The 24,363-nt window shown below is 52.9% G+C and overlaps 1 protein-coding gene across 6 annotated transcripts in view; it reads right to left on the bottom strand.

Moving 5' to 3' along the window:
• Positions 1 to 24,363, bottom strand: part of Ank1 (ankyrin 1) — a 199,635-nt gene that overhangs the window by 49,544 nt on the left and 125,728 nt on the right. For all 6 annotated transcript variants that reach the window (XM_010617122.3, XM_010617123.3, XM_010617125.3 and 3 more), the window contains 14 exons: positions 15,323 to 15,421; positions 11,180 to 11,278; positions 10,667 to 10,765; positions 9,376 to 9,561; positions 8,535 to 8,633; positions 8,043 to 8,141; positions 7,808 to 7,906; positions 5,901 to 6,098; positions 4,765 to 4,863; positions 4,262 to 4,360; positions 3,584 to 3,682; positions 2,285 to 2,482; positions 1,692 to 1,790; positions 1,130 to 1,228 (listed from right to left, as the gene is read on the bottom strand). In XM_010617122.3, coding sequence (XP_010615424.1) covers positions 1,130 to 1,228; positions 1,692 to 1,790; positions 2,285 to 2,482; positions 3,584 to 3,682; positions 4,262 to 4,360; positions 4,765 to 4,863; positions 5,901 to 6,098; positions 7,808 to 7,906; positions 8,043 to 8,141; positions 8,535 to 8,633; positions 9,376 to 9,561; positions 10,667 to 10,765; positions 11,180 to 11,278; positions 15,323 to 15,421 — 1,671 coding nt within the window. The remainder of the gene's footprint in view (positions 1 to 1,129; positions 1,229 to 1,691; positions 1,791 to 2,284; positions 2,483 to 3,583; positions 3,683 to 4,261; positions 4,361 to 4,764; positions 4,864 to 5,900; positions 6,099 to 7,807; positions 7,907 to 8,042; positions 8,142 to 8,534; positions 8,634 to 9,375; positions 9,562 to 10,666; positions 10,766 to 11,179; positions 11,279 to 15,322; positions 15,422 to 24,363) is intronic.

The following is a 24,363-nucleotide window of genomic DNA, read 5'->3' as shown; positions in this document are numbered from 1 at the left end:
GGGGGGGGGGGGGTTTGGTTTGGGTGTGCAGCGATCTGCATGTGAGGTTCTACGAAACCGCCAGACTACTTTGGGAACTATTTTTTGCCATGGAAACAAAACCCATCTGCACAGGGTTTATGCTTGCATTTAGCTCTCTTTAAATACCACGGACCTGGCTCCGGCTCCTTTTGTACAAGCAGGCGAGTGAGGAGGAGGAGGAGCAGGAGGGAAGTCTGGCTTCCTATTTTTAGAAGCAGGAGTAAGCCGACATCTTAGGGTCACATGCTCCCTCTGCACAGTGACGTGGGGCTGCTATGACAGCAGCAGGGACAGGAGCCCCGGGAGCCCGGGAAGCAATGCCTTGAGGTCGAGACGAGCATCTGATCCAGGCAGGGAAAACTCATGGAAGCGCAGCACGGACTCCACCCGCCAAGGCTGAGGGTTGCTGCCAGAAGCCCACAGGGTCCCCCACCCCTGGACTTCCTTCTCTGCAGCCTCCTGGGGGCAGGACTGGTGTGCCCTGTACCTCTGCTCTGGCCACCGGCCCCACAGCGTCCTGTGCTGCAGACAGAGCCTTGCACAGTCCTTGCTGCTGTCCCGTGGGTGGAGGGCAACCTGTTCCCTCCACCTGGCTCTGTCCTAGTCTTGTTCTCTACCCTGTCCTGGCCTCCTACAAGAGGCCAGCAAGCTGGATGCCTGTCCACCATGGGAGAGGTACAGGCAGGTGTGTCTCATTCAAAGAAAGCCACCGGCTTTGTGTCTATCACACACATGCAGAAGAGGCTTGGCTTCATGGGTCCCCCAGGATCCCTGCACCCCCACAGCTCCTCCAGGGATGACCACAGGCCCAGCTCAGAGTCACCCCCATCTGTAGTCCCGGGGCAGGATTCCTGGACCAAGGCTCAGGAACTTTGCAGGCACGCTGACCTGTGACGGCCCAATCACCAGACTCGGGGGGCACACAGCCACCTGGGACACACGCTCTGTGAGTGCAGCAGATCCCACCTGCCCGAAGGAGCTGTTGTGGGAGGTGTCACCACACCCCATCCCTGTCCTGGTCCCCAGACAGCAGCACTTATGCGAGGAGGAGTGAGGTCAGAGGTGAGAAGGAGCACCGAGCACCGAGCACCGCACCGGAGGGCCTTACCCAGGCAGGGCTGTGTGGGGAGCCGCCCCGGGGCAGCAGCAGTTTCACGATGTCCAGGTTGTCGTGGTGGACAGCCACATGCAGGGGTGTGAGGCCATTCTGCAGAGGAGGATACAGGAGACAGGAAGCCCTCACTGAGGTGTACCCGCCACAGGGGACCCTCTGGGGATGCAGGCATCCCCAACACTTACTTTATATGGGTGCAATCTGGCTAGAAACCCATCCAAAGCTGGGCTGGGGCCTAGCTCAGAGGCAGAGCACGTGAGGCCTGGGTTCTATTCCCAGCACCCTAATCACTAAAATAGTGCTTAAAAAGAAAAATCTGTCCAAAGCCAGTCTTGCCTGGGAGTCACTAAAGCTACATCCAGCAGGACCCAGGGGCATCTCACCCCTCAGGGGGCCCAGGGAATGTCCTTCCCACAGGACAGGGCCCTTGGTGAAAAGACGGCTCTCTCTCTCCAGAGGCTGCTGTGCCTACACAGCTCTCCACCCATCAGGGCTGCCCGGCAGGAGGGGACTCACAACAGCGCACCCCCCATCCTGATTCTCTGCCCACACTCACTTTGCCAGCAGCATTCGCATGGGCACCGTGCTCCAGCAGCAGTTCGGCCACCCGTGCCTTCCCATACTTGGCTGCCACGTGTAGAGGGGTAAATCCTTTCTGAGGAGAAACACAGGCCATCAGGACCCCCGAGCTGGCACTGTCCGCCCTGCACTGTCCCCATTTAGCAGCATGGGGGTGCCAGTCGGAGGAAGGAAACCTCAGTAGGGAGCCCACCGAGGCCAAAACCCCAGGAGCCCACAGTGCAACCCCACCCCGACCCCGGCCCCACCATCTGTGGCTGTGTACGGGGCACACCGTGGGGACTGTCACCAACTGTCATCTCACGGAGGCAGGGCTGAGTCTTACTCCTGCCTGTGATTGGCCTGGGAGGTACTCGCAAAGCCCACATGGGTGCAGAGCATGGCTCCCCACCCCTTCTTGGAGAGCAGACAACACTGTGGGCTCAGTGACCACAGTCCTAGGGGTGCCACCCTGGCCCAGCTGCTGGGGTCTTCCTACCCCAGGCTGGCCTTGAATGAGTGCACTACAGGCACTTGACGCTGCGCCCAGCACTCCTGCTGTCATTCAGGGTAGGAGAGGGAAGGCTGTACCTTGGTCATGCAGGCCTGAGACGCCTCTTTCTCCAGCAGGGCCAGGGCCGTGTCCACATGGCCCTCCCGGGCTGCAATGTGCAGGGGCGTGTGGCCGGCTGTGGTGGCCAGGTTGGGATTGGCATTATTTTCCAGCAGGAGCTGTGTCATGTTTGTGTGGCCAATTCGAGCTGCACAGTGAAGGGGGGTCTGGTCGTCCTGGACCCCAGAAGGACAGCAGAGAACAGGAAATGTCACCCAAGCCAGCTTTCGGCGGGGGTGGGGTTGCTAGGGAGAGGTGGGGGCCTCTGCACTGAGCTACAACCACAGCCCTTGTTATTTTAAATTTTTGTTTTGAGACAGGATCTCAAAGTTGCTCAGGCTGGATTGGAAATTGTGATTTTCCTGCCCCAGCCAGAGAGGCCAAGTCCCTTTCTCAAGATTTCAAGGCCAAGAAGATACAGAGCTGGAACTGGAATCACATCTCTGAGTTACCCAAACTAATGTGGTCCAGCTTTTAAAATTGGGCAACTCTTCAAGAGAGTTTATTGCTACTTAATCGCTCAAACGCTCAGCCCTCCCATCTGGAAGATGGGAATAACGAAATCTCCCTCAGAGAGTCAGGGTCAAGACCAAGCAGGTGGTGCTCACAAAGTGTCTCATGACCACAGACACTCGGTACACCCCAATGCTATGCCATCTCCGCGGTCCTTTCTAGGCGCCCTCCTGTCCTCAGTTTGATTTTCTCTCTACCAGGTGTCATGGGAGAGCCTGAACTGCTGACGGGGAAGGTTACTCCTCTTACTATTTATGGATGATGGCACAGGGCCTCCACAGATGAAACCTCTGCTTTACTGGGCTCACAGGAAGGCGTGGCCCAAACAGATCTGGTTCTAACCACAAGGGGAGTCTCTGCCAACTGCGATCAGGGGAGCCAGATGAACAGACCGTCCACTTGCAAACTCAGCTGCTGTCACTTGCCCCACACCTCACGAATGTTTATAACAAGGGGTCCTGACTGATCATCCTTGATGACACTGTCTCAAAAGCGGCTTCCCTCATCCCACGAGTAATCAACAGCCCAATAAACACTCCTTGGACTTTTGTTATTCCATAGAAATTCAACTTTGAAGAGAAAAAAAAAAATTCTCTGGCCTCGTCAAAGCCCCTGCAGAGCAGAATCTGAGCTTCCTGCGACCTACATGGGAGTGACAGGTGATCACAGAGCTGCAATCCCAAGGCCCAGCCTCTAGTGAGGATGGATTCCCTGGCTCGACCTGCGTCCACTGCAGGCCCCTCTCTCCCAGCCCCAGGACTCACCCTGGCCTTTGCGTTGACTTTGGCTTTGTTCTGCAGCAGATATTTAGCCACTTCTGTGTGCCCTGCTCTGGCTGCCATGTGTAGTGGGGTCTCTACTTTCTGTAAAATAACAAAGTCACAGAACTGCTAACACACACTGGGCTTGTCAGGGGATATATGCAGAACTCCAAAGTGTCAGGCTGGGGCAGCTCGGTAGGCTTTTGTCCAAGAGATGGAGTTGCTCCAGCACAAAGCCCTTTAGCCTGCTGCATGTGGGTATGTGCGTGTGCGTGCATGCTTATGTTCGTTATGTGTTCTAGGTAATCTTAAAAGTAAATCTCAGAGCTAATGAATACTCAAAAATGTAAACATGTTTCCAGATAACACTCACAGAAGTTCCGAAATACTGTCCAAAATAAAGCCTCCAAGACTCACAGATGTGTGACAAATGTAATTGGAGAGCACTGGCTTGAGCACGGATGGCGAACCTTTCAGAGCTTTCAATGGTCCAAATGGCCCTCGGTGACATGCATGCCACAGGCTCACCACCACTGGTACAGAGAAATGTGTGACCCACGTCCGAGGCCTTTGCCATCGGAGAGTTTCACCTCTATCCGCAGAAGGGAGACTCCGGGAGCCCTTACCAGAGCTGCCCCACCAGGAACCCCACCAGGACCCCCACTGTCCCCACAGGCTTACCACGTTGGAGGCATTGGGGGAGGCCCCCCGCTGCACGAGGTTCTTCACGATGGGCAGGTGGCCCATGAAGGAGGCCACATGGAGAGGGGTCAGGCCAGACTGGAAGAGACAAGAACAGCGCGAGTGAGTGGGGCCTCCTGGAGCACAGGGCAGCAACACCTAGGGCTTCCATCTAACGCGCGGTGCTTGTGGCTGCTTCTCCAAGAGGAAGTAGCTAAGTGAGGCAGGTTTGCTCTCAGAAAAAAGGACCAGGGAGCAAAATCACTGCAGGGAAGATTTGGTCCACTTCGACCACTCAAAAGAATTGCTCGGGATCTTGCAAAGCTCTCTGAGACTTGACACAGGTCCCCTTGTCTCAGTCCCACCTCTGTTAACCAGGCACACTGTGCACACACACATGCACACACTCGTGCAGCCACAGGCACCTCTGAAGTAGAATGAGCTCGCGGAGAGGGCGAGGCTCAGTGAGGAAGGCCAGCGCGGAGCCAGGGTCCATGCCCTACCTCGGTGACTGCTTCGATGGAAGCCCCCGTCTTGAGCAGCAGCTCCATGACCCGGATGTGGTTCTTCTTGCAGGCAATGTGTAGGGGGGTAAAGCCGTTCTGCAGCCCCACACGAAGGGAGACAGATTTCAGGGTTACACACTAGCCCAGGGGCGCCTGGGGACAGGACAGCAGCCCCTGATGCCCCAAACCAATGAATAAATGCACATCTGCAGGTTAATCTGTGATGTCTATAAGAGTAAATCACACAACAGGTACCTGTTTGCTTTGTGTATAGGGCATGTTCCTGAACATACTGTGTAGAAACCTTTTAAAAATATTCTATCACATTTCTGGATGCACTGAGAGCCAGCTCAGCTCTGCAAAGCTCCCTTGAGGCTAAATTTACAATAAAGAGTACTTTTCAGAAGTAAATCATGTTCCTTTTGCCCCGAAACTGCAGATGGTTCGAGTGAGATGGGTTTCTGCTCTGAAGTGTGGTATTCTGGAATAGAAACTCCACGGGGGCAGGGCTTTTTGTTTGTTCAGTTTTGTTTGTCTTTTCAGGCTTTATCCCCTCAGGGCCTGGTTCTCAATAAAGGGAAAGTGGTTTAGGGAGACGGGGGACGGTCTGTGCCCTCCCCTCACGGTGGCAGCGTGCAGAGACACTTCAGAAGCTACAGTGCCCAGTGGTGGGGGCCAGGGAGGGCACACAGGACCACACAGGGCAGCCACCAAGCAGTTGGCAACCTCAGACAGCCAAGGGTGGGGCTGCGGCCAGTGCTCCAGGGACACCAGCGAGCGAATGCATCACGAGCCACCCTCTGCTGCTCTGGGGGACTCCAGGCCCTTCGCTCTCCTCTGGCAATGGGCAAGAGCAGGAGGGGCCAAGCACCTGCTCTCTGCCGAGCCCACGGATGCCTGGGTGATGAGGGAGAGGAACGGGGTTGCAGGAGGCAGCCTGATGCAGCTGCTATCACTTCCGGGGCCCCAGCCCATATCCACACTGTGAGTCAGCTCTTCAGGGCACAGACCCAGCCCTGACCACGAGCAGTGTCGCTGGGGCACCTGTGCCAGCCGTGGCCTGGGCTGGCAGCTCTGGGCCACTCCCTCTGCCCTGGGCCCTGCAGCCCCTTCTCCAATCGCCACCGACTCACCAGGGCTCTGCAGTTTGGTTTGGCCCCTTTGTCCAAAAGGACCTTGGCCACCCTGTGATGGCCGCAGTGTGCTGCCACGTGGAGCGGGGTCAGGTGGTCCAGGGTGATGTCATCTATCTCTGCATTGTATTGCAATAGAAGCCGGACACAGTCGAGGTGGTCTCCCTGAGCCGCCATGTGAATTGGGGATAGGCCATTCTGGATGAAAAAGAAAAACAAGTGATCAGAAAGGCTTTTAGGGACAGAATACAGAAATTCAGGGCAATGGGGCCTGGATCTGACACCAGGTGACAAGTTGGAGTGACAATGTCCCTTCCTACCCTCCAACTTGGATCCCGAGTGAGCCTCCCTCTTCCTGCTGGCCTTGGACTAGAACATTCTCCTTCCCATCAGGCCAAATCGTCCACTTCCTGCAGCCATGCGCCTCTTCCACGAAGCCTCCCCTGTACAGCCCAGGCCCTGATCTGTACCTCAGAAGGAGGCCTTATTCCCACATTGACTGAGCAGCGCCTGCCATGTGGCAGCACCTTAGAGGCGTATGTGCCTTTCCTTCCGACTCACCAGCTTCTTAATTAGGATAGGGACCGTGCCTAAGGTTGCTACAATGCCCCCAGCGCCCAGGGAAGGCAGGCAACATGTTCAGCAGTCCTTAATCAAGGTGGTCTTGAGGGACGGAAGGAGGCAAAACACTGCTCAGGTCTAAATTCTGCTGTTCTTTGCCCTGTCCATAGCTGTGAGTGGGCCTGGTTTCTGCCTTGCTTTAATGTAACAGGTTTTAAAAGTCACCCCCAGAGAAGAGGCAGAGGATATGGAGGAGGTACTGACAGCACTGTGGGGCTACAGCCTTAGCCCCTCATGGAAATGCAAATTTTCATATTAGAACCTAGAAATGAGCTTTGCTTCAGCTCCTAATGAGTCTGAGAAGAACAGCGTGTGTGTGTGTGTGTGTGTGTGTGTGTGTGTGTGTGTTACTGGGCATTGAACCCAGGGTCTTTGCATTGAGCTACGTATATAGCCCTCTTTAAATTAAATTTTTAATTTTAAGGCAAGGTCTTGCTAAGTTGCCCAGACTGGGCTTGGCTTGAACTTTTAATCCTCCTGCCTCAGCCACCCAGAGTGCTGGATTACAGGTGTGTGCAACTATGCCTTGCTACTGTTCTCTCTCTCTCTCTCTCTCTCTCTCTCCTCTCTCTCTCTCTCTCTCTCTCTCTCTCTCCCTCCCTCCCTCCCTTCTTTCTTGGGCTGTACTAGGGATCGAACCCAGGGCCTTCATGCTGACCTTCATACATCCCCAACCTTTTTATTTATTTATTTTTACTTCAAGACAGCATTTAATTTGCTAAACTTCCCAGGCTGGGCTCAATTGTAATTCTCCTGCCTCAGCCTCCCAGAGTACTGGGATTACAGACATGTGTGACCATGCTGCCCAGTCAGGCTTTTTTCTTTCTAGTTTCACTTCCATCTGGCCCAAGCTCTACAAATTTCTAGGGTTCTTAGCTCCTGTCTTTCCCGGAGCTAGAATGAAAGAGATACAGAATGATTTAGAGAAGTAGGCAAACTTCAGCCAGGGAGCCGAATGTGGCCTGCTATCTGAGTTTGGGAATAAAGTTTTACTGACACACAGCCGCTAGTTTGCATATTGTTCAGGGCTGCTCTTCCACTGTATTGGCACATTTTAATCATTGCAACAGAGAGAGCAGCCTGAAAAGCCTAAAAATGCTTACTTAATACCTTTAGATAAGAAGCTTGCCAGCTTTGGTCTAGATCATAATGAGGGCCTCCTATGTGACAAGCTTGGCGATAAATGTTACATGCATGTTGGTTGTAGCAGCACCTCTGCTTTCCAGACATGGGAATGCCTCCCAGTGCATGTGACCTGAAGCCTCTCCCAGGAAGCAGGCACAGACCTTGGTTTTGGCCTGGATGGGTGCCCCGTGGTCAAGCAGGATCTCTGAGATGCGCACATGCCCGTTCCGAGCTGCACAGTGGAGTGGTGTCAATTCGTCCTTTAAAAGACGGTGAGAAACAGAAAGCCCGGAGGCGCCCGTCAGAGGCCACGAGGATCTGCTGACGCTTCCCAGCCAGCCCAGCTTTGTACCTGGGTCCACCGCTGCAGGCCCCCCCTGACACCAGGAGACCCACCTTGGTCCTCGTTTCTATCTGTGCCCCCCGGTCCAGCAGGAGCCGCACCATGATCACGTTTCCCCTGCGGGAGGCGATGTGCAGTGGGGTGATGCCATTCTGGAGGGAGGAGCAGGGTGGTCAGGGCGGGGCCCTCCTCCCCATGCACCGTGTGCCCCTACACTGACCCGTGCCCAACCTACAGCCTCTCTGACCCACGTGGGGTCGACTCTCCCCGGGAGGACCCCGTGAGGCCTGGGGGTGTGGCAGCCGATCCCCCAGGCAGCCCAGCCCCATCCTCACCCCCGAGGGAAGCTGACAGCCGCGTATCTGAGAACCGAGTCCATGCTTCCCATGGTAAGCAGGGGAATGTGCTCTTGTGTTTTCGAGCCCTCAGGATGACTAGGGGCCTGGCAGTACCAGGCTGCTTTCCCTAGGCTTCTGGGCAGCATGCATGGCTCCACGGTGCCTGAGCAAGAGGCTCCAGACAGGAACAAGAGCCAGTGAGAGTACCTTCGGGGTGAAGTTGACGCTGGCACCCCTGTTCAGGAGGAGCTGGGCCACGCTGAGGTTCTCGTAGTGGGCGGCGATGTGGAGCGGGGTGAACCCCGTCTGTGCACAACAGAGAGAGGAAACTCGCCACCTGCGCCCACCAGCACCTTTCCGCAGTGCAGCCCGGGATTCCGGAGGACCCGAGACGTACAACAGAGTTTGACGGGGCCAGAGACACTTGTGGCAAGTTGTGTTCCAAAGTGAGGTGCCCCTCTGGGTGACCACACTTCAGCTCACAAGGTTACCCCAAGTCCTAGCCTGCTCCCCTGGACGGCTACTTCTGAGGAGATCGCATTCATAAATGAAGGTGTGTAGAGCTCACGATCCTAAGATGACTCAGCTCCTGCCCAAGGCAGACTGACCGCCCTGATCCCATGTGTCTCCTTACACCACCCCCATGCCCAGGCACCCACGGCCCAGACCGAGCTCAGGGGTGAGGAGCAAAGTGCAAATCGACTCTCACAGACAGCACGGCCTGCAGGTACGGCAGTGGGTCGGCAGTGCCTGTTAAGATCACACTGTTCAGATGAGTAACTGGCCAGGCCTGCTAGGGACCCCTTCCCCACTCCCCGGCCCCCGTGTGGAAAGGATACTTCCTTCCTGCCAAGGAAAGAAGTAGTGGTAGAGGAGATGAAAGCTCCGAATGACACCTCCCGAGGCTCCCGGAGATCTCCTGCCCTGCCGGACCCTGGGACCCATCCCGTGAAGGCTTGTGTGGGTGTGCACAGGGACCCTGGATGTGCAGGGATGCGTGGGACCTCTACCCCACTGCAGGCTCCCAGAGTCCGGCCGGCAGCCTCACCTTAGAGAGCACGTCTGGGTTGGGGTCGTTCTGCAGCAGCACGGCTGCCGTCCGAGTGTCGTCGTTGCGGGCCGCGATGTGCAGGGCGGGGAGCCGCACCTTGCCTCTTGTTCCGTAGTTGATGAGGTGGGCCACCACGTGCTCGTGACCCTGCTGCAGAGCCACGGCCAGTGGAGTGAAGCCGTCCTGCGAGGAGGGGAACAGACAGGTCTGCTGGGCCTGGAGACCAGACACAGACCTTCTGCTGAGCCTGAAACGCCTCCTCCAGGGTGCTGCTCTGTGTGCGAACCCCTCTCCCCCACAGGCTCAGCTTACACACCGCCTCCTTCCCAGGGCCTTCTGGGTCCCACTTGCTTGATCCATCTTCTCACAGGGTCTGCAGTGATTTTTCTTATCATTTCATTTTTCTTTACATTTGGTTCCAGCCCGAATGTGCTATGAGAATCTTTTTTTTTTTTAAGGCATTGGGGATTGAACCTAGAGCCTTTGCACGGAGCTATATTCCTATCCATTTTTAATTTTTTCTATTTTGCAGCAGAACCTTGTTAAGTCACTCACTAAGTTGCCCAGGCTGCAACTAAGTTGCAGTCTTCCTGCCTCAGAACCCCCAGAGGGCTGAGATCATGTTTGTGAACCACTGTAGCCAGTTTATGAGAGACTTTTTACTCCTTTTTTTTTTTTTTTTTTTTTTTTTTTTTTTTTGCCTAAGCTCCCTCACATCCCATCTTCTAATACCAGTATTGATCTTTGAAGATGGCAGAGTATTCCTGAACACCTACCACATGCTACAAAACAATTCAGGCCTAGGGCACTGGACTGTGAGTTACTAATATTAATTCCCTCAGGTGCATATTCCTCTGAGTACTCTGGGACCCCATGAAGTGGGGTCATACAGTCGCTGAGCTATACAGTGTCAAGGGTCAAGAGAAACCTCAGCTCCATCTGGCCCAGTCCTACCATTCCCAGGACAAGATGACTTGCCCCAGGGTGTGCCAGGGGTTTGCAACAAGACCTCTTCTCGGAAGGCCCAAGGCAGCCTTGTCAGCCCGACACACCCCGCACCCCACCGGCCAACCTTCTGTGCGGACTGTGGTGGGAGTGGCGTCCTTGAGTTCAGCGTCACCTCTTTGCCACGTGATGGGCCTTCCGAGACCCCTGACTTGGTCTCTCATCTACTCGAAGGGACCAAGGGCTCCCAAGACCAGTTCCGTGACCTGTAGTGACCCTCGATATCCCTACAACATGTGTGGCAATGGCGTCACATACCCAGGACGTCTTGCAGGGTACTCACTTCTGTGGCCACATTCTGATTGGCTCCATTTTCCAGTAAGAACTTCACCACTTCCAGGTGATTCTCTTGTGCTGCCATGTACAGGGGTGTGAAGCCTTTCTGTAAACCCAAGGAAAAGCCATTCACATCAGCCCACAAGGGTCAGGGATGTGAAATGGGCCACGTCTCCAGGACAGGGAAGCTCCCCTTCACCTCTGTTCCCTTCTGATTTTGCTCCCTTCTTCATAACTCCCTCCCAGCATCCACAAAGTTTATCTCCCAAATGAGCCATAACTAAAAATATGTGCCTGATCTATTGAACAGACACGGGGTCCAAAACAACCCAATCCCAATGCGTAGAAAAACCATGAAAAAATGATAAAGGGTAAATAACACGGTGCTAATAACCCTAGACTCTGTTGCAGTGTGCGTGCGTGTGCGCGTGCGTGTGTGTGCGTGTGTGTGTGTGTGTGTGTGTATGCAGCGGCCTCATTCCCATTGCATGGCAGAAAAGAGGAGCAGGCGGGGCATCACCTGGGACTGGGCGTTGACGTTGGCGCCATAGTTGACCAGCTCCCGGACCACCTCGTTCTGGCCAGCGAGGGCAGCGATGTGCAGAGCGGTATTCCCTTTCTGAAACACAGAGTGGGGGACAGAGGAAGTTCCCCGATGGGCTCAGGGGCAAGGCTGTGGTCCCGGGAGCCTTTGCTCATGGTCACAAGAGGTGGAAAGTGAGCATGCATGCTCCTGGCTCATCACACATCTCGTAATAGTATTGAAAGCATAGGGAGAAAATTTTCTATGTAACGTGTGGTCAATAGCATCGTCACAAGAACAGGTGCACACCTGACTCCCAGTCCATTCCCCCATCATGAAGCAGGCCCGCAAGGTCTGCAGGCAGGCTGGCCTCTTGGACCTGAAGCTCCACTTAGCACAGCAAGAGCCCTTGGCAGGTGGGAGCTGGGGAGGGGCAGGATGTCCTGGATCTGCAACCCTGTTCTCCTAAGGGCCAAACGCTGAGCCAGAGGGGACAAAGGCCACAGAGCACGGGAGGGAGAGCAGGGTAGAGGAAAAGAAAGGGTGAGAAGTACTCCATGATGTCCGGGGAAGAGAAGGAAAATACAAAAACAAACTGGGGAACATCGATGGCAAAGGAAATATAAAGAAAGAAAGAAGACTCAAAATATTCATAAGGAAAACCGAATGAACAAGCTTTCACCATATCGCAGAGGAGAGAAACAGAGGTAATAAAGCTTGGGAGAAAAATGAAGCACATGACTGTTTTAACATTTTGAAAAATAAGAACCAATAACAAGCTGAACGAGGTAGTGTTCCTGAGCTTGCTTGTTTCCCCAGCTTCTCAGAAGGCTGGAGTGAGAAGGCCAGTACCGTGGCCCAAACTGTGCTCTGTACCACCTGCACTGGCTTCCCTATGCAGGAACATTCTGGGCTCATGCTGTACTCAGAACTCCCTTCAAACAGGGCAGGTGGAGAACCCAGGACCTCAGCCAGACCCATCTGTCTCTGCACTGCTTAAGGAGCAGCGATTTCGGCTGACCTCATGTTTGATTGTTCAGTCTACCCCTTGAGGCCTCGGATCCTGCATCCTAGGATTCAACCAACCTTGGAGTACGGCACCTGTACTGAACATGTACAGCCTCTGTTCCTTGTCATCATTAGCTAAACAATGCCATGTAACAACTCTTGATGTAGCACTTACACAGCATTAGACATCCCAAGTCATCCAGAGATGATTTAGAGTCTACTGGAAGATATGTGGAAGTTATGAGCAAATACTGCGCTATTTGATAGAAAGGATCTGAATGTCCTAGATCTTGGTACCTGTGGGCAGCCTGGAACTAGTTCTTCAGGATGCAAAAGACAAGTGTGTGTGGTTTTAAAACTGAACTCCATTAGTGTGTACTGATCATCTCCAGAGGTGACAAGTGGGGACTTAACCCAACCCTGGACTGCGGTTATCGTCACCTGCATACAGAGCTTCTCACCAAGAGGAAACTGAGTGGCCCGGGCCAACCTCTGTGGCCACCTCATGGTGAGTGCTGTCCATGTGTCCACAGGTGAAGGGCACCTGGGGACTGGCAGGAGCTTGGGTCTTTGTTTCTTAAATTTTGGTTTATGTAGGTGCCAAAGCCTGTGTCCGGCAGAAGTTTCCTGTTTGTTGCCTCCCAAAGCTCTTCTTTTTTGGTACTGGGGATCAAACTCGGGTCCTTGCGCTTGCAAGGCAGGCGGCAGAGGAACCGCTGAGCTAAATCCCTGGCCCCCAAAACTCTTTCATTTCTCCTAAGTCCTATTTGATAGGCACAAAGGTTCTTCATCAAACATTCTTCAGAGAATAAACCTCAGAAGTAAATGCTAGATGCTAGCTAACAGTTGTTCGTGGAGGTCTGAAGAGCCCACTGGAGAACCTCTGGCACCTGGGTCGGGTTCATTTATGGTACTGAATAGAGCAGGCCTGTGGGCACCAGAAGCCCCACTGGGGGCCGGGGCACTGAGCTGCGCACTGGGGATGTCAAGCCCAGGCCTTCACATACTGTGCAGTGCACATTGGGCAGAAGACCAGGCATGAGGGTAACTGAGACTTGGGTACTGCCCTGGAGGTACATACGTCACAGACTTCGTTCCCTGTAATCCTCCTGCCTGAAGTCTACCCGGCCCTGTCCTCCACCCACGGGGAAATGAGGCCCTCTCTGCTTTGGTAGGCAGTCCCTGTGCCACTCAGGTTGCAAATCTTGGCTCATGCCATTAGGGATGAGGGCAGCGCTGGTGAGAAGTGAGACAGAGGGGAGATCCTGGAAAATGAGCCTATGGCCCCAGTGTGCACATGCACCATAACCCTGACACACACACACACACACACACACACACGCACGCGCGCGCACCCTGCTAAGCTGAAGAAGACCTTGGCCCTGGGCCAGGGAGCCAAGAGGCTGTGACCTTCTATGTTCCCTGCCCCTCCCTCAGCGTGGAGGAATTGGGCCTCCAAGGAACAGGAGGGATCACTGTGCTGCATCTTGATTCACAAGTAGCCATTTTCAGGGACTCACAGAGCCATAGAAAGGAGAGGCCCGAATCAGTACCCAGTGCAGGTGAGCAGAGGGGAGTGAGCCTGCAGCACTGGCCTGCAGGAGGAGAAAGCTGGCTCTGCTTGCCAGCCCCTCAGGGGCTGGCAGGAGGGGTGGGGTGGGGTGGGGAGCTGGAGTGTTTACCCCCTGCTTTTACAGTTTTAAGCACAGCTTAGGAACCTGGATTAGTTTTTGGCTTCTTGCTTTTTATATTTTTAATCCTTCCCAGGCTTGGGAGACCCACTGCAACTCCTCAATCTGTTAGACATCTTCTGTAGCCCACAGTTTGAGTTTCCCTTTTCCCCCCTTCCCTCTGTATGGCATTCCAAAACCACACAGGCTCCTAAAATTGTTATAAATAAAAAGATACACCAAGTGTTCACTGCAAAATAACAATAAAAGAGGGGAATTTGGAAAGAGCAAAAGTGCTGAAGCATAATGTTGCACAGTTTTTGGGGAAATGCCAGGGAAGAGAGGCCACCCGGCCCGCGCACAGCCTGTCAGATGGTACACTGCTTGCAGCCAGGTACAAGAGAGCATCAAAAAAATAATAACTGCCTCCTTTCATTCACAGAAGGACAGGATGGCAACAGGGTTAGAAAAAAAAAGTCCCCATCTAATGCCAGAAGGAGCAGTTTGGTTTATTTTACCAATGAGCGCAAGTGAGATCTTTTCACACTGGGGAAATGACATGAAAATTACAAAATTTTACTATGAGAGATGATTCTACCTTCATAATATTTTGGTAGTTCACTTCATACCCGTAAATTATATGTGTTCTCTACATATTGTTCTTCTGTGTTCTCTGCTTGAGAGGCGGCAAAATGCCTGCTTCAAGGAGCTGAAATTGAGGCTGTGTGTGAGACCCCACTTACCAAATAACAGACGGGAAATGAACGGCCGGGGGAAACTCAAGTAACAAACATGAGGAGCAGGGGCAAAAGAGAAAGGGGAAGTCAAGCAGACAGTTCTTCCGCTAGTAAATGCAGGTGATTGTTTTTTGTTGTTGTTTAATGATTACTTTTGCTTTTTAAATCCTACCTGTACCTGTTTAACAAGTTTAAGAAATGCAACTAGACTCTGTCCCACAGCCCTCAATAGCTAGTCACCAATATTTATGGATTCCTTCCTATATGTGTATGTGAACCTTCTGTACACCACTGCACTGTGACTATTATGCTCCTCATGTTACGGGAAGACACTGAGACAAGGCCAAACTCACAGAGTAGAGAAGCGCCTCAGCTGGGATTGAACCTGAGCCTCCTGACTGAGAAGCTTGTAGGACTCCAGGTCTCTGTATGCATCAACAGCCAAAGGAGCCACCAGGAAAAAGGTCAGAGACTCAGATTTGTAATCTGGTGATGAGCAAAGTAAAGGGCCACTGAATCTTTCTGGAAACAGGATTCCGTGTTTCAGGCGGTGTCAGGGACTTGGCGACCCAGTAGACAACTGGAAGGGCAAGACGAGCTCAGACCCATGTCTAGATTTCTCTCACAAAGAACTGGCTTTTTGGCCAGTATCTGGGATAACAGGAGAGGACCCCAACAGCCTAGAATTTTTAGTGCAAAGAGCCCCCACTTCCCATGAGACATACCTTCGTTGTTGTTTCTAGAATGATCTCTTTGTGCAAAAGTTCAACCACCATCTTCACGTGGCCTTCCTTGGAGGCCAGATGCAAGCCATTCAGGCCATTCTGCAAAGACACGGGCAGGAAGCATGGCTTAGTGAGCTACGCACCCCGCCTTTCCGAGGGGCTCAGGCGAGGAGGGGCTCTAGTGCTCTGATGTGGCCTGCAGGGGTGCTGAGCATCTGCTCCCTCAAGCGCACAGTGCTCCAGCCTCCCTGAGCACCGCTATGCGGGTGGGAGTATGGGGACCAGAACAGCAGGGAAGGAGAAAGGATGGTCACAAGACCACATTTCCTAGGCATCAGTTAAGGTGGGGAAGCTCTCCCAAAACCAGTGGGGAGCTCCAAGTTCCGATCTCGACAGTCATCAGGAACGGCTGTGGTTTGGAAGTGTCCCCCAAAGGCCCCTGACAGTGTAGCCGCTAAGAGGTGGGGCCTACTTAAGTGCACCTCATATAATTCAAACCCACGGTAAGGCTTCAGTGCTCTTGTAAGATTTCACAGCAGTGACCAGGAAAAGCTGGGACCTCACTAAGCAACAGAGTTCCAGTCATGCCTGGTGGGACTGTACTGCGCCCACAAAAAGCAACCCTCAGGATGTGCGATCACCCTCCTGATCCTGACCCTCATGCTTCCAGGTCCCAAAACCTGCCAGCAGAGGCTGCCATGAAAGCACTGACATGACTCAGACCGCAGCTAATTCTGATGGCGTGGTGGAAAGAATGTTTGGCTCTGACAGATGGGATGGGTCTGCGCAGAGCAGGACCACAGTCAGTGAGCCATCTCCACCCCAGCGTATGCGATGTTCCTCCCCTCTCTTCTCCTCCCAGCAGTTCCCCCTCCTCCTTCCTGCCTCCTGCTGGGATGTTTGGTTCCAGCTCCTTCCTTTCCAGGGAACAGCACACAGGCACTGCAGGCTGTGCCTAATAAAGGTGACCCCCAACACAGTAGGGGAGTGGCTGCTAATTGTGGTTGTGAGGGTCACCGTCACTGACTCACCTGTGCCAACTATCTCCAGCCCAGCCGGTTCCTGAAATTCCTACATCTCCCTGGTCCAGGCATCATTTTCAGAAAATTCATGCTACATAAAACAATTTCCTTCCAGGCAGTGGCCAAGTATTATTATCCTGCAACAGCTTAGCCTCACTGCTTTGCATTAACCAGCAAAGGAAAGTCTCCTAAGTCATGACAGGGGACAGAAGTGTGCAGAACTCTCTACCTAAAAGCCTTGGCAGGGCAGGTTAAACAGGTGCAGAAAAGAGAGCTGGTGGCTGCAAAGAAACTACCTGCACTCTGTTCAGATCAGGCCATGCCTGCACTTTGAGAAACCCGTGAGTACAGCTGTCAAATCACTGCCTGCCGGCACAGCCAGTCGTAGCAGCACAGGTGTGCACTGTCCATGCGTGCGCACGGAGGTCGGGGAGTAGTGTCCTCAGCGAAATGCCTGAAATTCTGTGCACCATTCACTGCAGGGCCTGAAGCTGTGTGCGTTCTTCACACCCCAGTATGAATGAATCTATCAGATCAGAGACAGGTCATAGCCAGTTTTTTTTGTTGTTGTTTTGTTTTTTGGTACAAGGGACTGAACTCGGGTCCTTGCGCTTGCAAGGCAGGCCACTGAACTGCTGAGCTAAATCCCCGGCCCTCATAGCCAGTTTTGATAACAAAGGCAGAGAGCAAGCTTGAAGGCAGACAACTGTCTGCTTCACTAGGAGGCTGGGGGAGGTGGAAGAGCATAGCAAACACAACCCATTCCTCTCAACTCAATTTGCAAAACATAAACTCAGGCACAAGCAATTTGTCACGTGACAGGTTCTGCAGAGGCCCTGAGGACACCTGCTGTCCCCGCTCTGTAGCTTTGCTACTGAACCTTCCCTGGAGCAGCTCTTCCCACAGGAGCCCCTGCTCCTCGCCAGAGCACTGCCGCCGTTGAGAGCTAGCACACATCATCCAGGCAACCCTTCTTGAGACGGTTTAGAGGTTCTGGGCACCGAGGGTCACCTCGGGATGTCATGGGAACTGGTGGCAGCGGCAGCAGCTGCTGTCTTCGGTTCACTGCAGAGATTGACTCTAGGAGGGGCAGCCACTAGGGCGGCTCAGTTCTGAAGGCCTCGAGCCGGGAGCTGGCAAGCCTGGCCGTGGAAATCAAGGTCCAGAACAGGCATGGCAGGCTAACGTCACACAGCCTTCCTAGGGCACAGCCACACAAAGCCTTTTTTTTTTTCCCAGGGAAAAAAGGTTTGGGGTTTGCCCCCTAGGAGCTAGTATACTTCTTTTTATCAGATGATGAAAAGATACTTTCCCCCTTTCACTACCAAGAAGCTGAGAGCAAACATTCTGTCTCCAGAATGAGCCCCATGGTCTGGTTGTGCTCTAGTTCAGCTCTAGGGTGTGACTCATGGCCCTGTCCACAGAAATCCCCTTCTTTCCTCCCTGGGTCACAAACTCCATCCTCAAGCTTGGAAGAAGGTGCTGATCTCTAAGAAAAGCCTACCAGTGGGTCTGCAACGGTCTGCTCTCGGTTTTACTCAGTCTCCACCCCAGGTCCTGGTTCAATGCTCTCTTTTAACTTTTTGTTTCATTTTAACTAATTTGTGTTCAGCAAAGTCTCCCTAAGTTACCTCCACGCCTGTGACTATGGTAACCTGCATCTACTGTCTGACGGAGCCACAGAAGGAGCACAGGACGGCACAGCTAATAGGGGTATGTGAGAAGGCCCAGGAATGTATGCACAAGCAACAGGACAGTGACAATACTGTCTCCACCTCAGTGGCAATCCCTGCAGCCCTCAGTGCTGAGCATCTACTCAATCAAACTGAACAGACGTGTACCGAGAACCTCCCATGCCCAGTAGTGCCCCACAGATGGATGAAACCCAAAGCTGTTCCCTTGAACAACTCAGTCCTAGAGGGAGCAAAGAGATTCATTCAAAACAAAAGCAAATTAAAGAATATTGCCCCAGATGGCACGGATAAAACCAGAAGCAGCACAGAGGAGGAAGACACAGCTCTTTGAGGGCCCTCGGGAGCTTCTCAGAGGCCTTCTCAAGGCCAAGGAGTCAGGCATCAAGGCTGCAGGTTCATCAGCAAGGGTGAGATGAGAAGCTGGGTCTGAGTTGAGTGTGACAGGCACGCGCTAACCCCGGGACGCTCTCCACCCAGCCCTCCTCACGGAGAAAGCCCATGTCCTGTCAGGGCCGCTGAGCTCTGCAGAGGCACAAGCACATGGTCCACCCATCAGGACTTCTCCAGCTTCTGGCCTGCTGGGCACCAGGCTGGTGGGCAGTGCAGGGAAAGGATGCACATGTCCAGAGGCGAATGTCAGGCCCACAGACATCGAGGCACTCGGACCACTGTCTTCTCAGATGAGCACCGGGGCGGACAGGAGGTCACTTGTGAAATCCAAGACTGTTCCACCATAAACTCCTCATATAATACTTTATTTTTCTTAAGACCATTTTTAATTGCTCAAATGCAAAGGGAGAGGAGAGATGTAAATTCTGTGAACCACTTTTTCTTTGCTGTGACTGAGACGAACTGCAATTTCCCACCCCTTCAAAGTCAGGAACCATATGCTTTGTCTCAGTTAAATCCAGTGTAAGCCGGCTGCCAAAACTAAAAGGCAAGCTGCTGAATCTCGCCTTTCCCCGGTGATCCCATCCAACGTTCCAGTCCCTTCTCTCAAGGCCACATGGCAGACGGGCTTCTCAGGGATTAGGAGAGGGATACACCGCATATTTCCCTGCTCAAATAACAGGGTATAGAAGGGAAGCAAAAATGAAACGGGGAAATATGAGAAGAAATGCTTCCATTAACTTGGAGGCTGAGAAAGAAGCATGAACTATTTGTGGCCATTTTCTCAACCACATGGCTTTCCCTGCAGGGAGGCCAGCTTCCTGGGGGCCTCTTCTCCCAGGACCCCAGTTCCATGTGTGTCAGATGCTGAGCTCATCCCATGGTCCTGCTCTGGCCTATCTCTTCTTTACTCTTCCTTCCCTTCTCTTTTAATCGGAATAATTCCTCTTGATTCATCCTTCAGTTCTCTGACTCTCCCCTCAGCCATCAGTGGCGACTGCTCGGCCTGTTGAAGACTGAGCATCACTGAGAAACACTTTTTTATTTCTAGTACTTCATCTGCAGTTTCCTTAGAGTTCCCCTCTCTGTTGAAATTCTCCACCAGCACGGACATGATCCACTTTCCCCTGTAGAGCCTTTGTCACAGCAATGGCGAGCCTTTTAGAGTTGTCAGTGATCCCAACAGACCGCTGCGGCACGTGTGCCATAGGTTCGCCACCACTGCTTTAACATTCATTTAACAGCTCCCTCAGCTCCATGTCTGGTCCTGTTGGTTACTCTGTCTCCTGACAATGGTTTGACTTTTTCTTACTTATGTGTGTTACAAGTTTTCACTGAATGTCAGATATCGTGTGAGAGCAGAGGAGAGGCTGAAGTCAGTAGGGTTTATCGCTGCAAACGGTCACGTTTCCTCATCTGTGACATCATTAGCACCATTGGGAGCTGACCTGGGCTCTGTCACCTGCAGGGTATCCTGGCCTCCACTTTCTCAGCAGCAGGCTGTGGTCACCCTGAGCTTTGCATGTCAGCCAGGGAACCAGAGGGCTTTTCAATCTCCCTCAGCTTTCCTCGGTCTCTCTGCATTCCCATCCCTCAGATGGGGTTTCCTTTGCCCTTGCCCCTCTCCAAGTGGGATGTGCTTTTCCTTGCCACAGTGGTCTAGGCTGGAGGCAGCAGGTGCTTCTTATCTGTCCTGGCCCAGCTGCAGGCTCAGACAGACTTTGTGCACCTGGACCTCAAAGGTGGTACTTTAAACATAATTCTTTTTGATACTGGTCATAGAGAACTCAGGACCTGGTCCATGCTAAGCAGGTTAGTCACGGTAGCACATGGTTGGAATTCCAGCACTCTGGTGGGCTCAGCGATCAAAAATTTAAACACAGCCTGGGCAATTTAGCGACTCAGTGAGACCCGAGCTTGAAGTAAAACATTAAAAGACAAAACAAAAAACAAAGAACGTCTTTAGCACCCCTTCCATTCACTGCCATGGCAGCCAGACCTGCCTCGTGTCTGGGGACCCTGGGTGGGGATTTCTTGCTTGGCCTCAGACACTTGTGTAGAATTCCAGGCCTCAGGCAGTTCCTGTTCCTACGCCCTGGTCCAGGGCTTTTGCTGCCATTAGCAATGGCCTTCTGGTGGCATGGATTCCTGTCCCCACCCTGGAAGTACAGGCAGGATAGTAGATGCCTGCGTTGCTCTGAAGGGACGAGGGTGTGTTTAGCTTCCCAGGAGGAGGATCTGGGGCACTCCCTCCTTCACCTGGGCCCCCACAACCTGCATACCTGGCTATGGCCCTGAGGGCGCCTCACAGGTGTCCAGTACCCATGAGGCCTAGGGACTCAGGCTTGCCCCACACATACTGGCTCACCCTTGGCCTGTAGGAGTTTTAAAGATTTATTTTGTTGTTCTTTTTTTTTTAGACAAGTTTTCACTAAGTAGTTCGGGCTGGCCTTGAACTCACTATGGAGCCCAGTCTGGCTTCAAACTTGCAGTGATCCTCCTGCCTCTGCCTCCCTCTGCTGAGATTACAGGGTGTGCCACCATGCCCGGCTTGAGTTTCTAAGCTTTGGGTCTGGATGGAGGCTGCCTTTCCTCCCATACCCTGCCCAAGCTGAAACAGCCAATGTGGCCCCCACCTCCAGGGTTTTTTTTCTGGACTTCAGTTTACTTGGTTGCTTTGCAACCTTAGACCTTGGATGGGTTCAGGAAAAACGATCCCTTTATAGATTATCCAGCTTCCTTCTCACTCTCAGGTGGGAGCAAGGTCTTCGGAGCCCTCGGCATCCTACACCTTCCTCTCTTGAGGCTTGAGGGCCACTTGGCTCCGAATGCTCTCCTATACGTGGTTTTAAAACAGCAGATGATCCTTTTAGGCCCCCTTTGGGCCAAAATATTCATGCCAAGTACTCACACTTAGAGTTTTTCATCTGCCTTTGCTCATTCTCAGTTAAAATGTCAATTTTGGGAGTTCTTCTATGAAGCAATCTGTGTGGCAGGAGGGGGAAGAGATCTCAGCCAGGCTGTGTTTCTCTTAACATTCTTAAGAAGGAGAAAAAAAAGCCACATTCAGCCTGAATGATTTAATTTGGAGTATTTTCTTGCACCAACTGTGAGGAATTTCATTGGCAAAATACACACAATTCCAGACATTTGTTCTCAGTAAATTATGCCTCTGTTTGGCTCCTCTGGTTGCCCTGGTTACACTGATTGATCTCCAAATGTACAAATACAGTAGACATGTCATCGGAAATGTCACTCCTACCCTGGCAGAGAAGAGGAAGGGTTTCACACAGCGTCCTCAGATTCCATGCCTTCCCGAAGGTCTCCAAGATGCTTCAAAGGCAGATGCCTACATTCTCAGGCAGTCACACAACCCCGCACTTTCCCTCCCGGCTGCTGATCTCACTGGCTCTGTGGAACACCACCCTCCCCGTCTCCCCGAAGGCCTTATGTCAGGACTCTGTGCTTTTCTTGGTCCTGTGCAGTGACGCAGGCCGACGTGTCAGTACAGTGCCAACAAGCGCGACCTTCTCACTCGTCGACACCTAGTATTCTGCTATTGGTGCTGCACATCAGATGAGCTGCCTGCTAGGGCGCCAGGCACAGAGGCGAGGGGACACTGGCCAGGGAAGTTCCGATGGGGCAGGAGAGACCGGGAGTCCTGGGAGGACAAGTCCAACAGCAGTGTCAGAGAAGCTGAGTGAGGGGCCCAGAGTGGCTGAGAGGTGGGGAAGAGGGGCTCCTCGATACCTAAACTGACCTCCAACTTGTAGCGATCCTCCTGCTTAAGCCTCCTGAGAGCTGGATCCCAGGTATGTGCCACCCCCGGCTGGATAAGTGTATCTTGGTATATCACTCCGCTCTAACCCTGCAGCCTGTAAAGAGCGAACCAGGAGGCGCTGCTCATGACGAGGACAAGGATGTCACACAGACGACGGATTACACACCTAAACTTCACATTTAACATCCCACTTTCCTGCTCTAGCTGGATTCTCTGTTGAGAACCAGAAGCAACGGGCACATGGGTGGAGTGGACGTTGGTGTCTACTTACCATCCTCCCTAACAGGACCCGGGGGACTCCAGAAGTGGCCTGGGGTACTTCGTGCAGAAAGTCAGGAGATACTCAGAGGGTGCTGAGACATGTCGAAGAAACCAATGCACCTAAAGCTCTAACTGCTGAAGTTTACACTTGCCTGCCAAGTTATGAGAGTAGAGGGTTAAAACCAGCAACTGGAATAGGAACGCAGGAGTCCAAACAGGCATAAACAGATAATGAAAACAGAAATCAGTGCAGGAACATGAAAAGCTTAATTTCAACAGAATAAATGCAGAGCACATGAAGGAAATGGAGCATCACTCTTTGGACCATAACAGCAGTGCACACAGGCAGAGGTCACCAACAGACGCCAGCACGGGGGCTGAAATCTGATGAGGAAAGGAACGTTTTCTTCCTGCACCAGTATGCTGATCATCTACAAGGAAGCATCTATGGCTTTGTCATAGAAAAGTGACACTGACTCTACTGGTGAAGCAGGGGAATCCCAGGGGGTGGTGAGGAAGCACAGTTTCCAAGGTTTCCCAACAAGAGTGCCCCGCCTAGTCCAGTCAGCAGGAACACAGCCAGACCCAGCTGAGGGTCACAGCACGGGACAAATGCTTTGGAAACAGAGACGGCAAGGCTGGGGAGCTAACCCGAACTGGAGGGCACCGGGGAGGCGTGACCCCTGCCTGAGGAGAGGCACATTCCTAGAAAGAATTCTGAACAGAAAGGGAGGGTGGTAAAGGTGGTGATGTTGGGGCTGGGGGCTGGAGAGCAGGGAGAGGGAGAGCGAGCAGAAGGGCAGGATGGAGGCAGACAGACTGCTGGGTGGTGGGCAAGAGCTTGCTGGAGTCTGTGGACCGCATGGCAGGGGTGTGGAAGTAAGTGTGGGGGAAGAGTCCTGACTCCCGGGTGGTGCTCACTGGAATGTCTAGGGGTGACAGGAAATTATGGCACATGTGTTGGATGGATGGATGGACAGGTGGACGGACAGACAGATGGACAGGAAGCGTACACAGAACGGAATGGTCACAGAGAACACAGGCGAGGGAGATATGAAGTCTTCGTATTTTTCTTTACCATGGTTTGAAACTACTAAAAATTATAGAAAATAGAACAGGAGAGAGGGCGGCATGGCATGCACAGTTGGAGGGGAGGGGTAGAGCAGTGGGGGATTCTGGGCTCCAGCTGTGGTGGAGCGGGACGGGAGCCTGTGAGCCAGTGAAGATGTGACCACCACCCTCTGTCCTATTTAACAGGGCCCATGAGGTGTGGCCTTGACTGGAGTCCAGTATTGCTGCGGGATGGACTTAACCAGAGCACACTGAGAGAGCAGCTGGCCCCCACGCGGACTCCCTCAGCAGGAAAACCTCCCTGGCAGACATCCACACGTGCTACCAGGCCAGTGCACCTGCAACCTTTTCTACTCCAGATAGCCAGGGCTCCCCAGAGACCAGGTGGGAGGAAGGGCTGCTGAAAATATATGATCTGGAATCAATGAATCAGAAGCCGGGCAGAGCTGAAGCAACTAGGCCTGTCTTGCTCAGGGGCAGGGCAGACAGCATAAGAGAAGGACCCAGGGTGGCCGCACAAACTCAGAAAGAGGTGGCACAGATGGAAAGGAAAAAGCTGCTCTAAGCATTCCCTCCTTTACTACAGTCTAAATTTAGGTCTCTACCCAGGTAGTTCTTAGGATTCATAGTTTACCAGATGCAAGGAGGAAAAACACTCTAATCCTTTTCATTATCTTTTTTAAAAAGGCACCCGCACCGATTTCAGAGCTGTGCCAGAGATGAAGCAACCTCAGATCACCTCTCCGTTCCCCTCCACCTGCACACAGCTCACTGTGGCCTCCGTGCCCCAAAATCCTCTGGCGCAGCAGCAGAGCCCTCACA

Source organism: Fukomys damarensis, unplaced genomic scaffold (genome assembly GCF_012274545.1).
Source record: "Fukomys damarensis isolate Sample0158 unplaced genomic scaffold, DMR_v1.0_HiC HiC_scaffold_18, whole genome shotgun sequence".
Lineage (NCBI taxonomy): Eukaryota > Metazoa > Chordata > Mammalia > Rodentia > Bathyergidae > Fukomys > Fukomys damarensis.
Note: the sequence above shows the minus strand (reverse complement) of the source record. Positions and strands in the feature narration are given on the sequence as shown.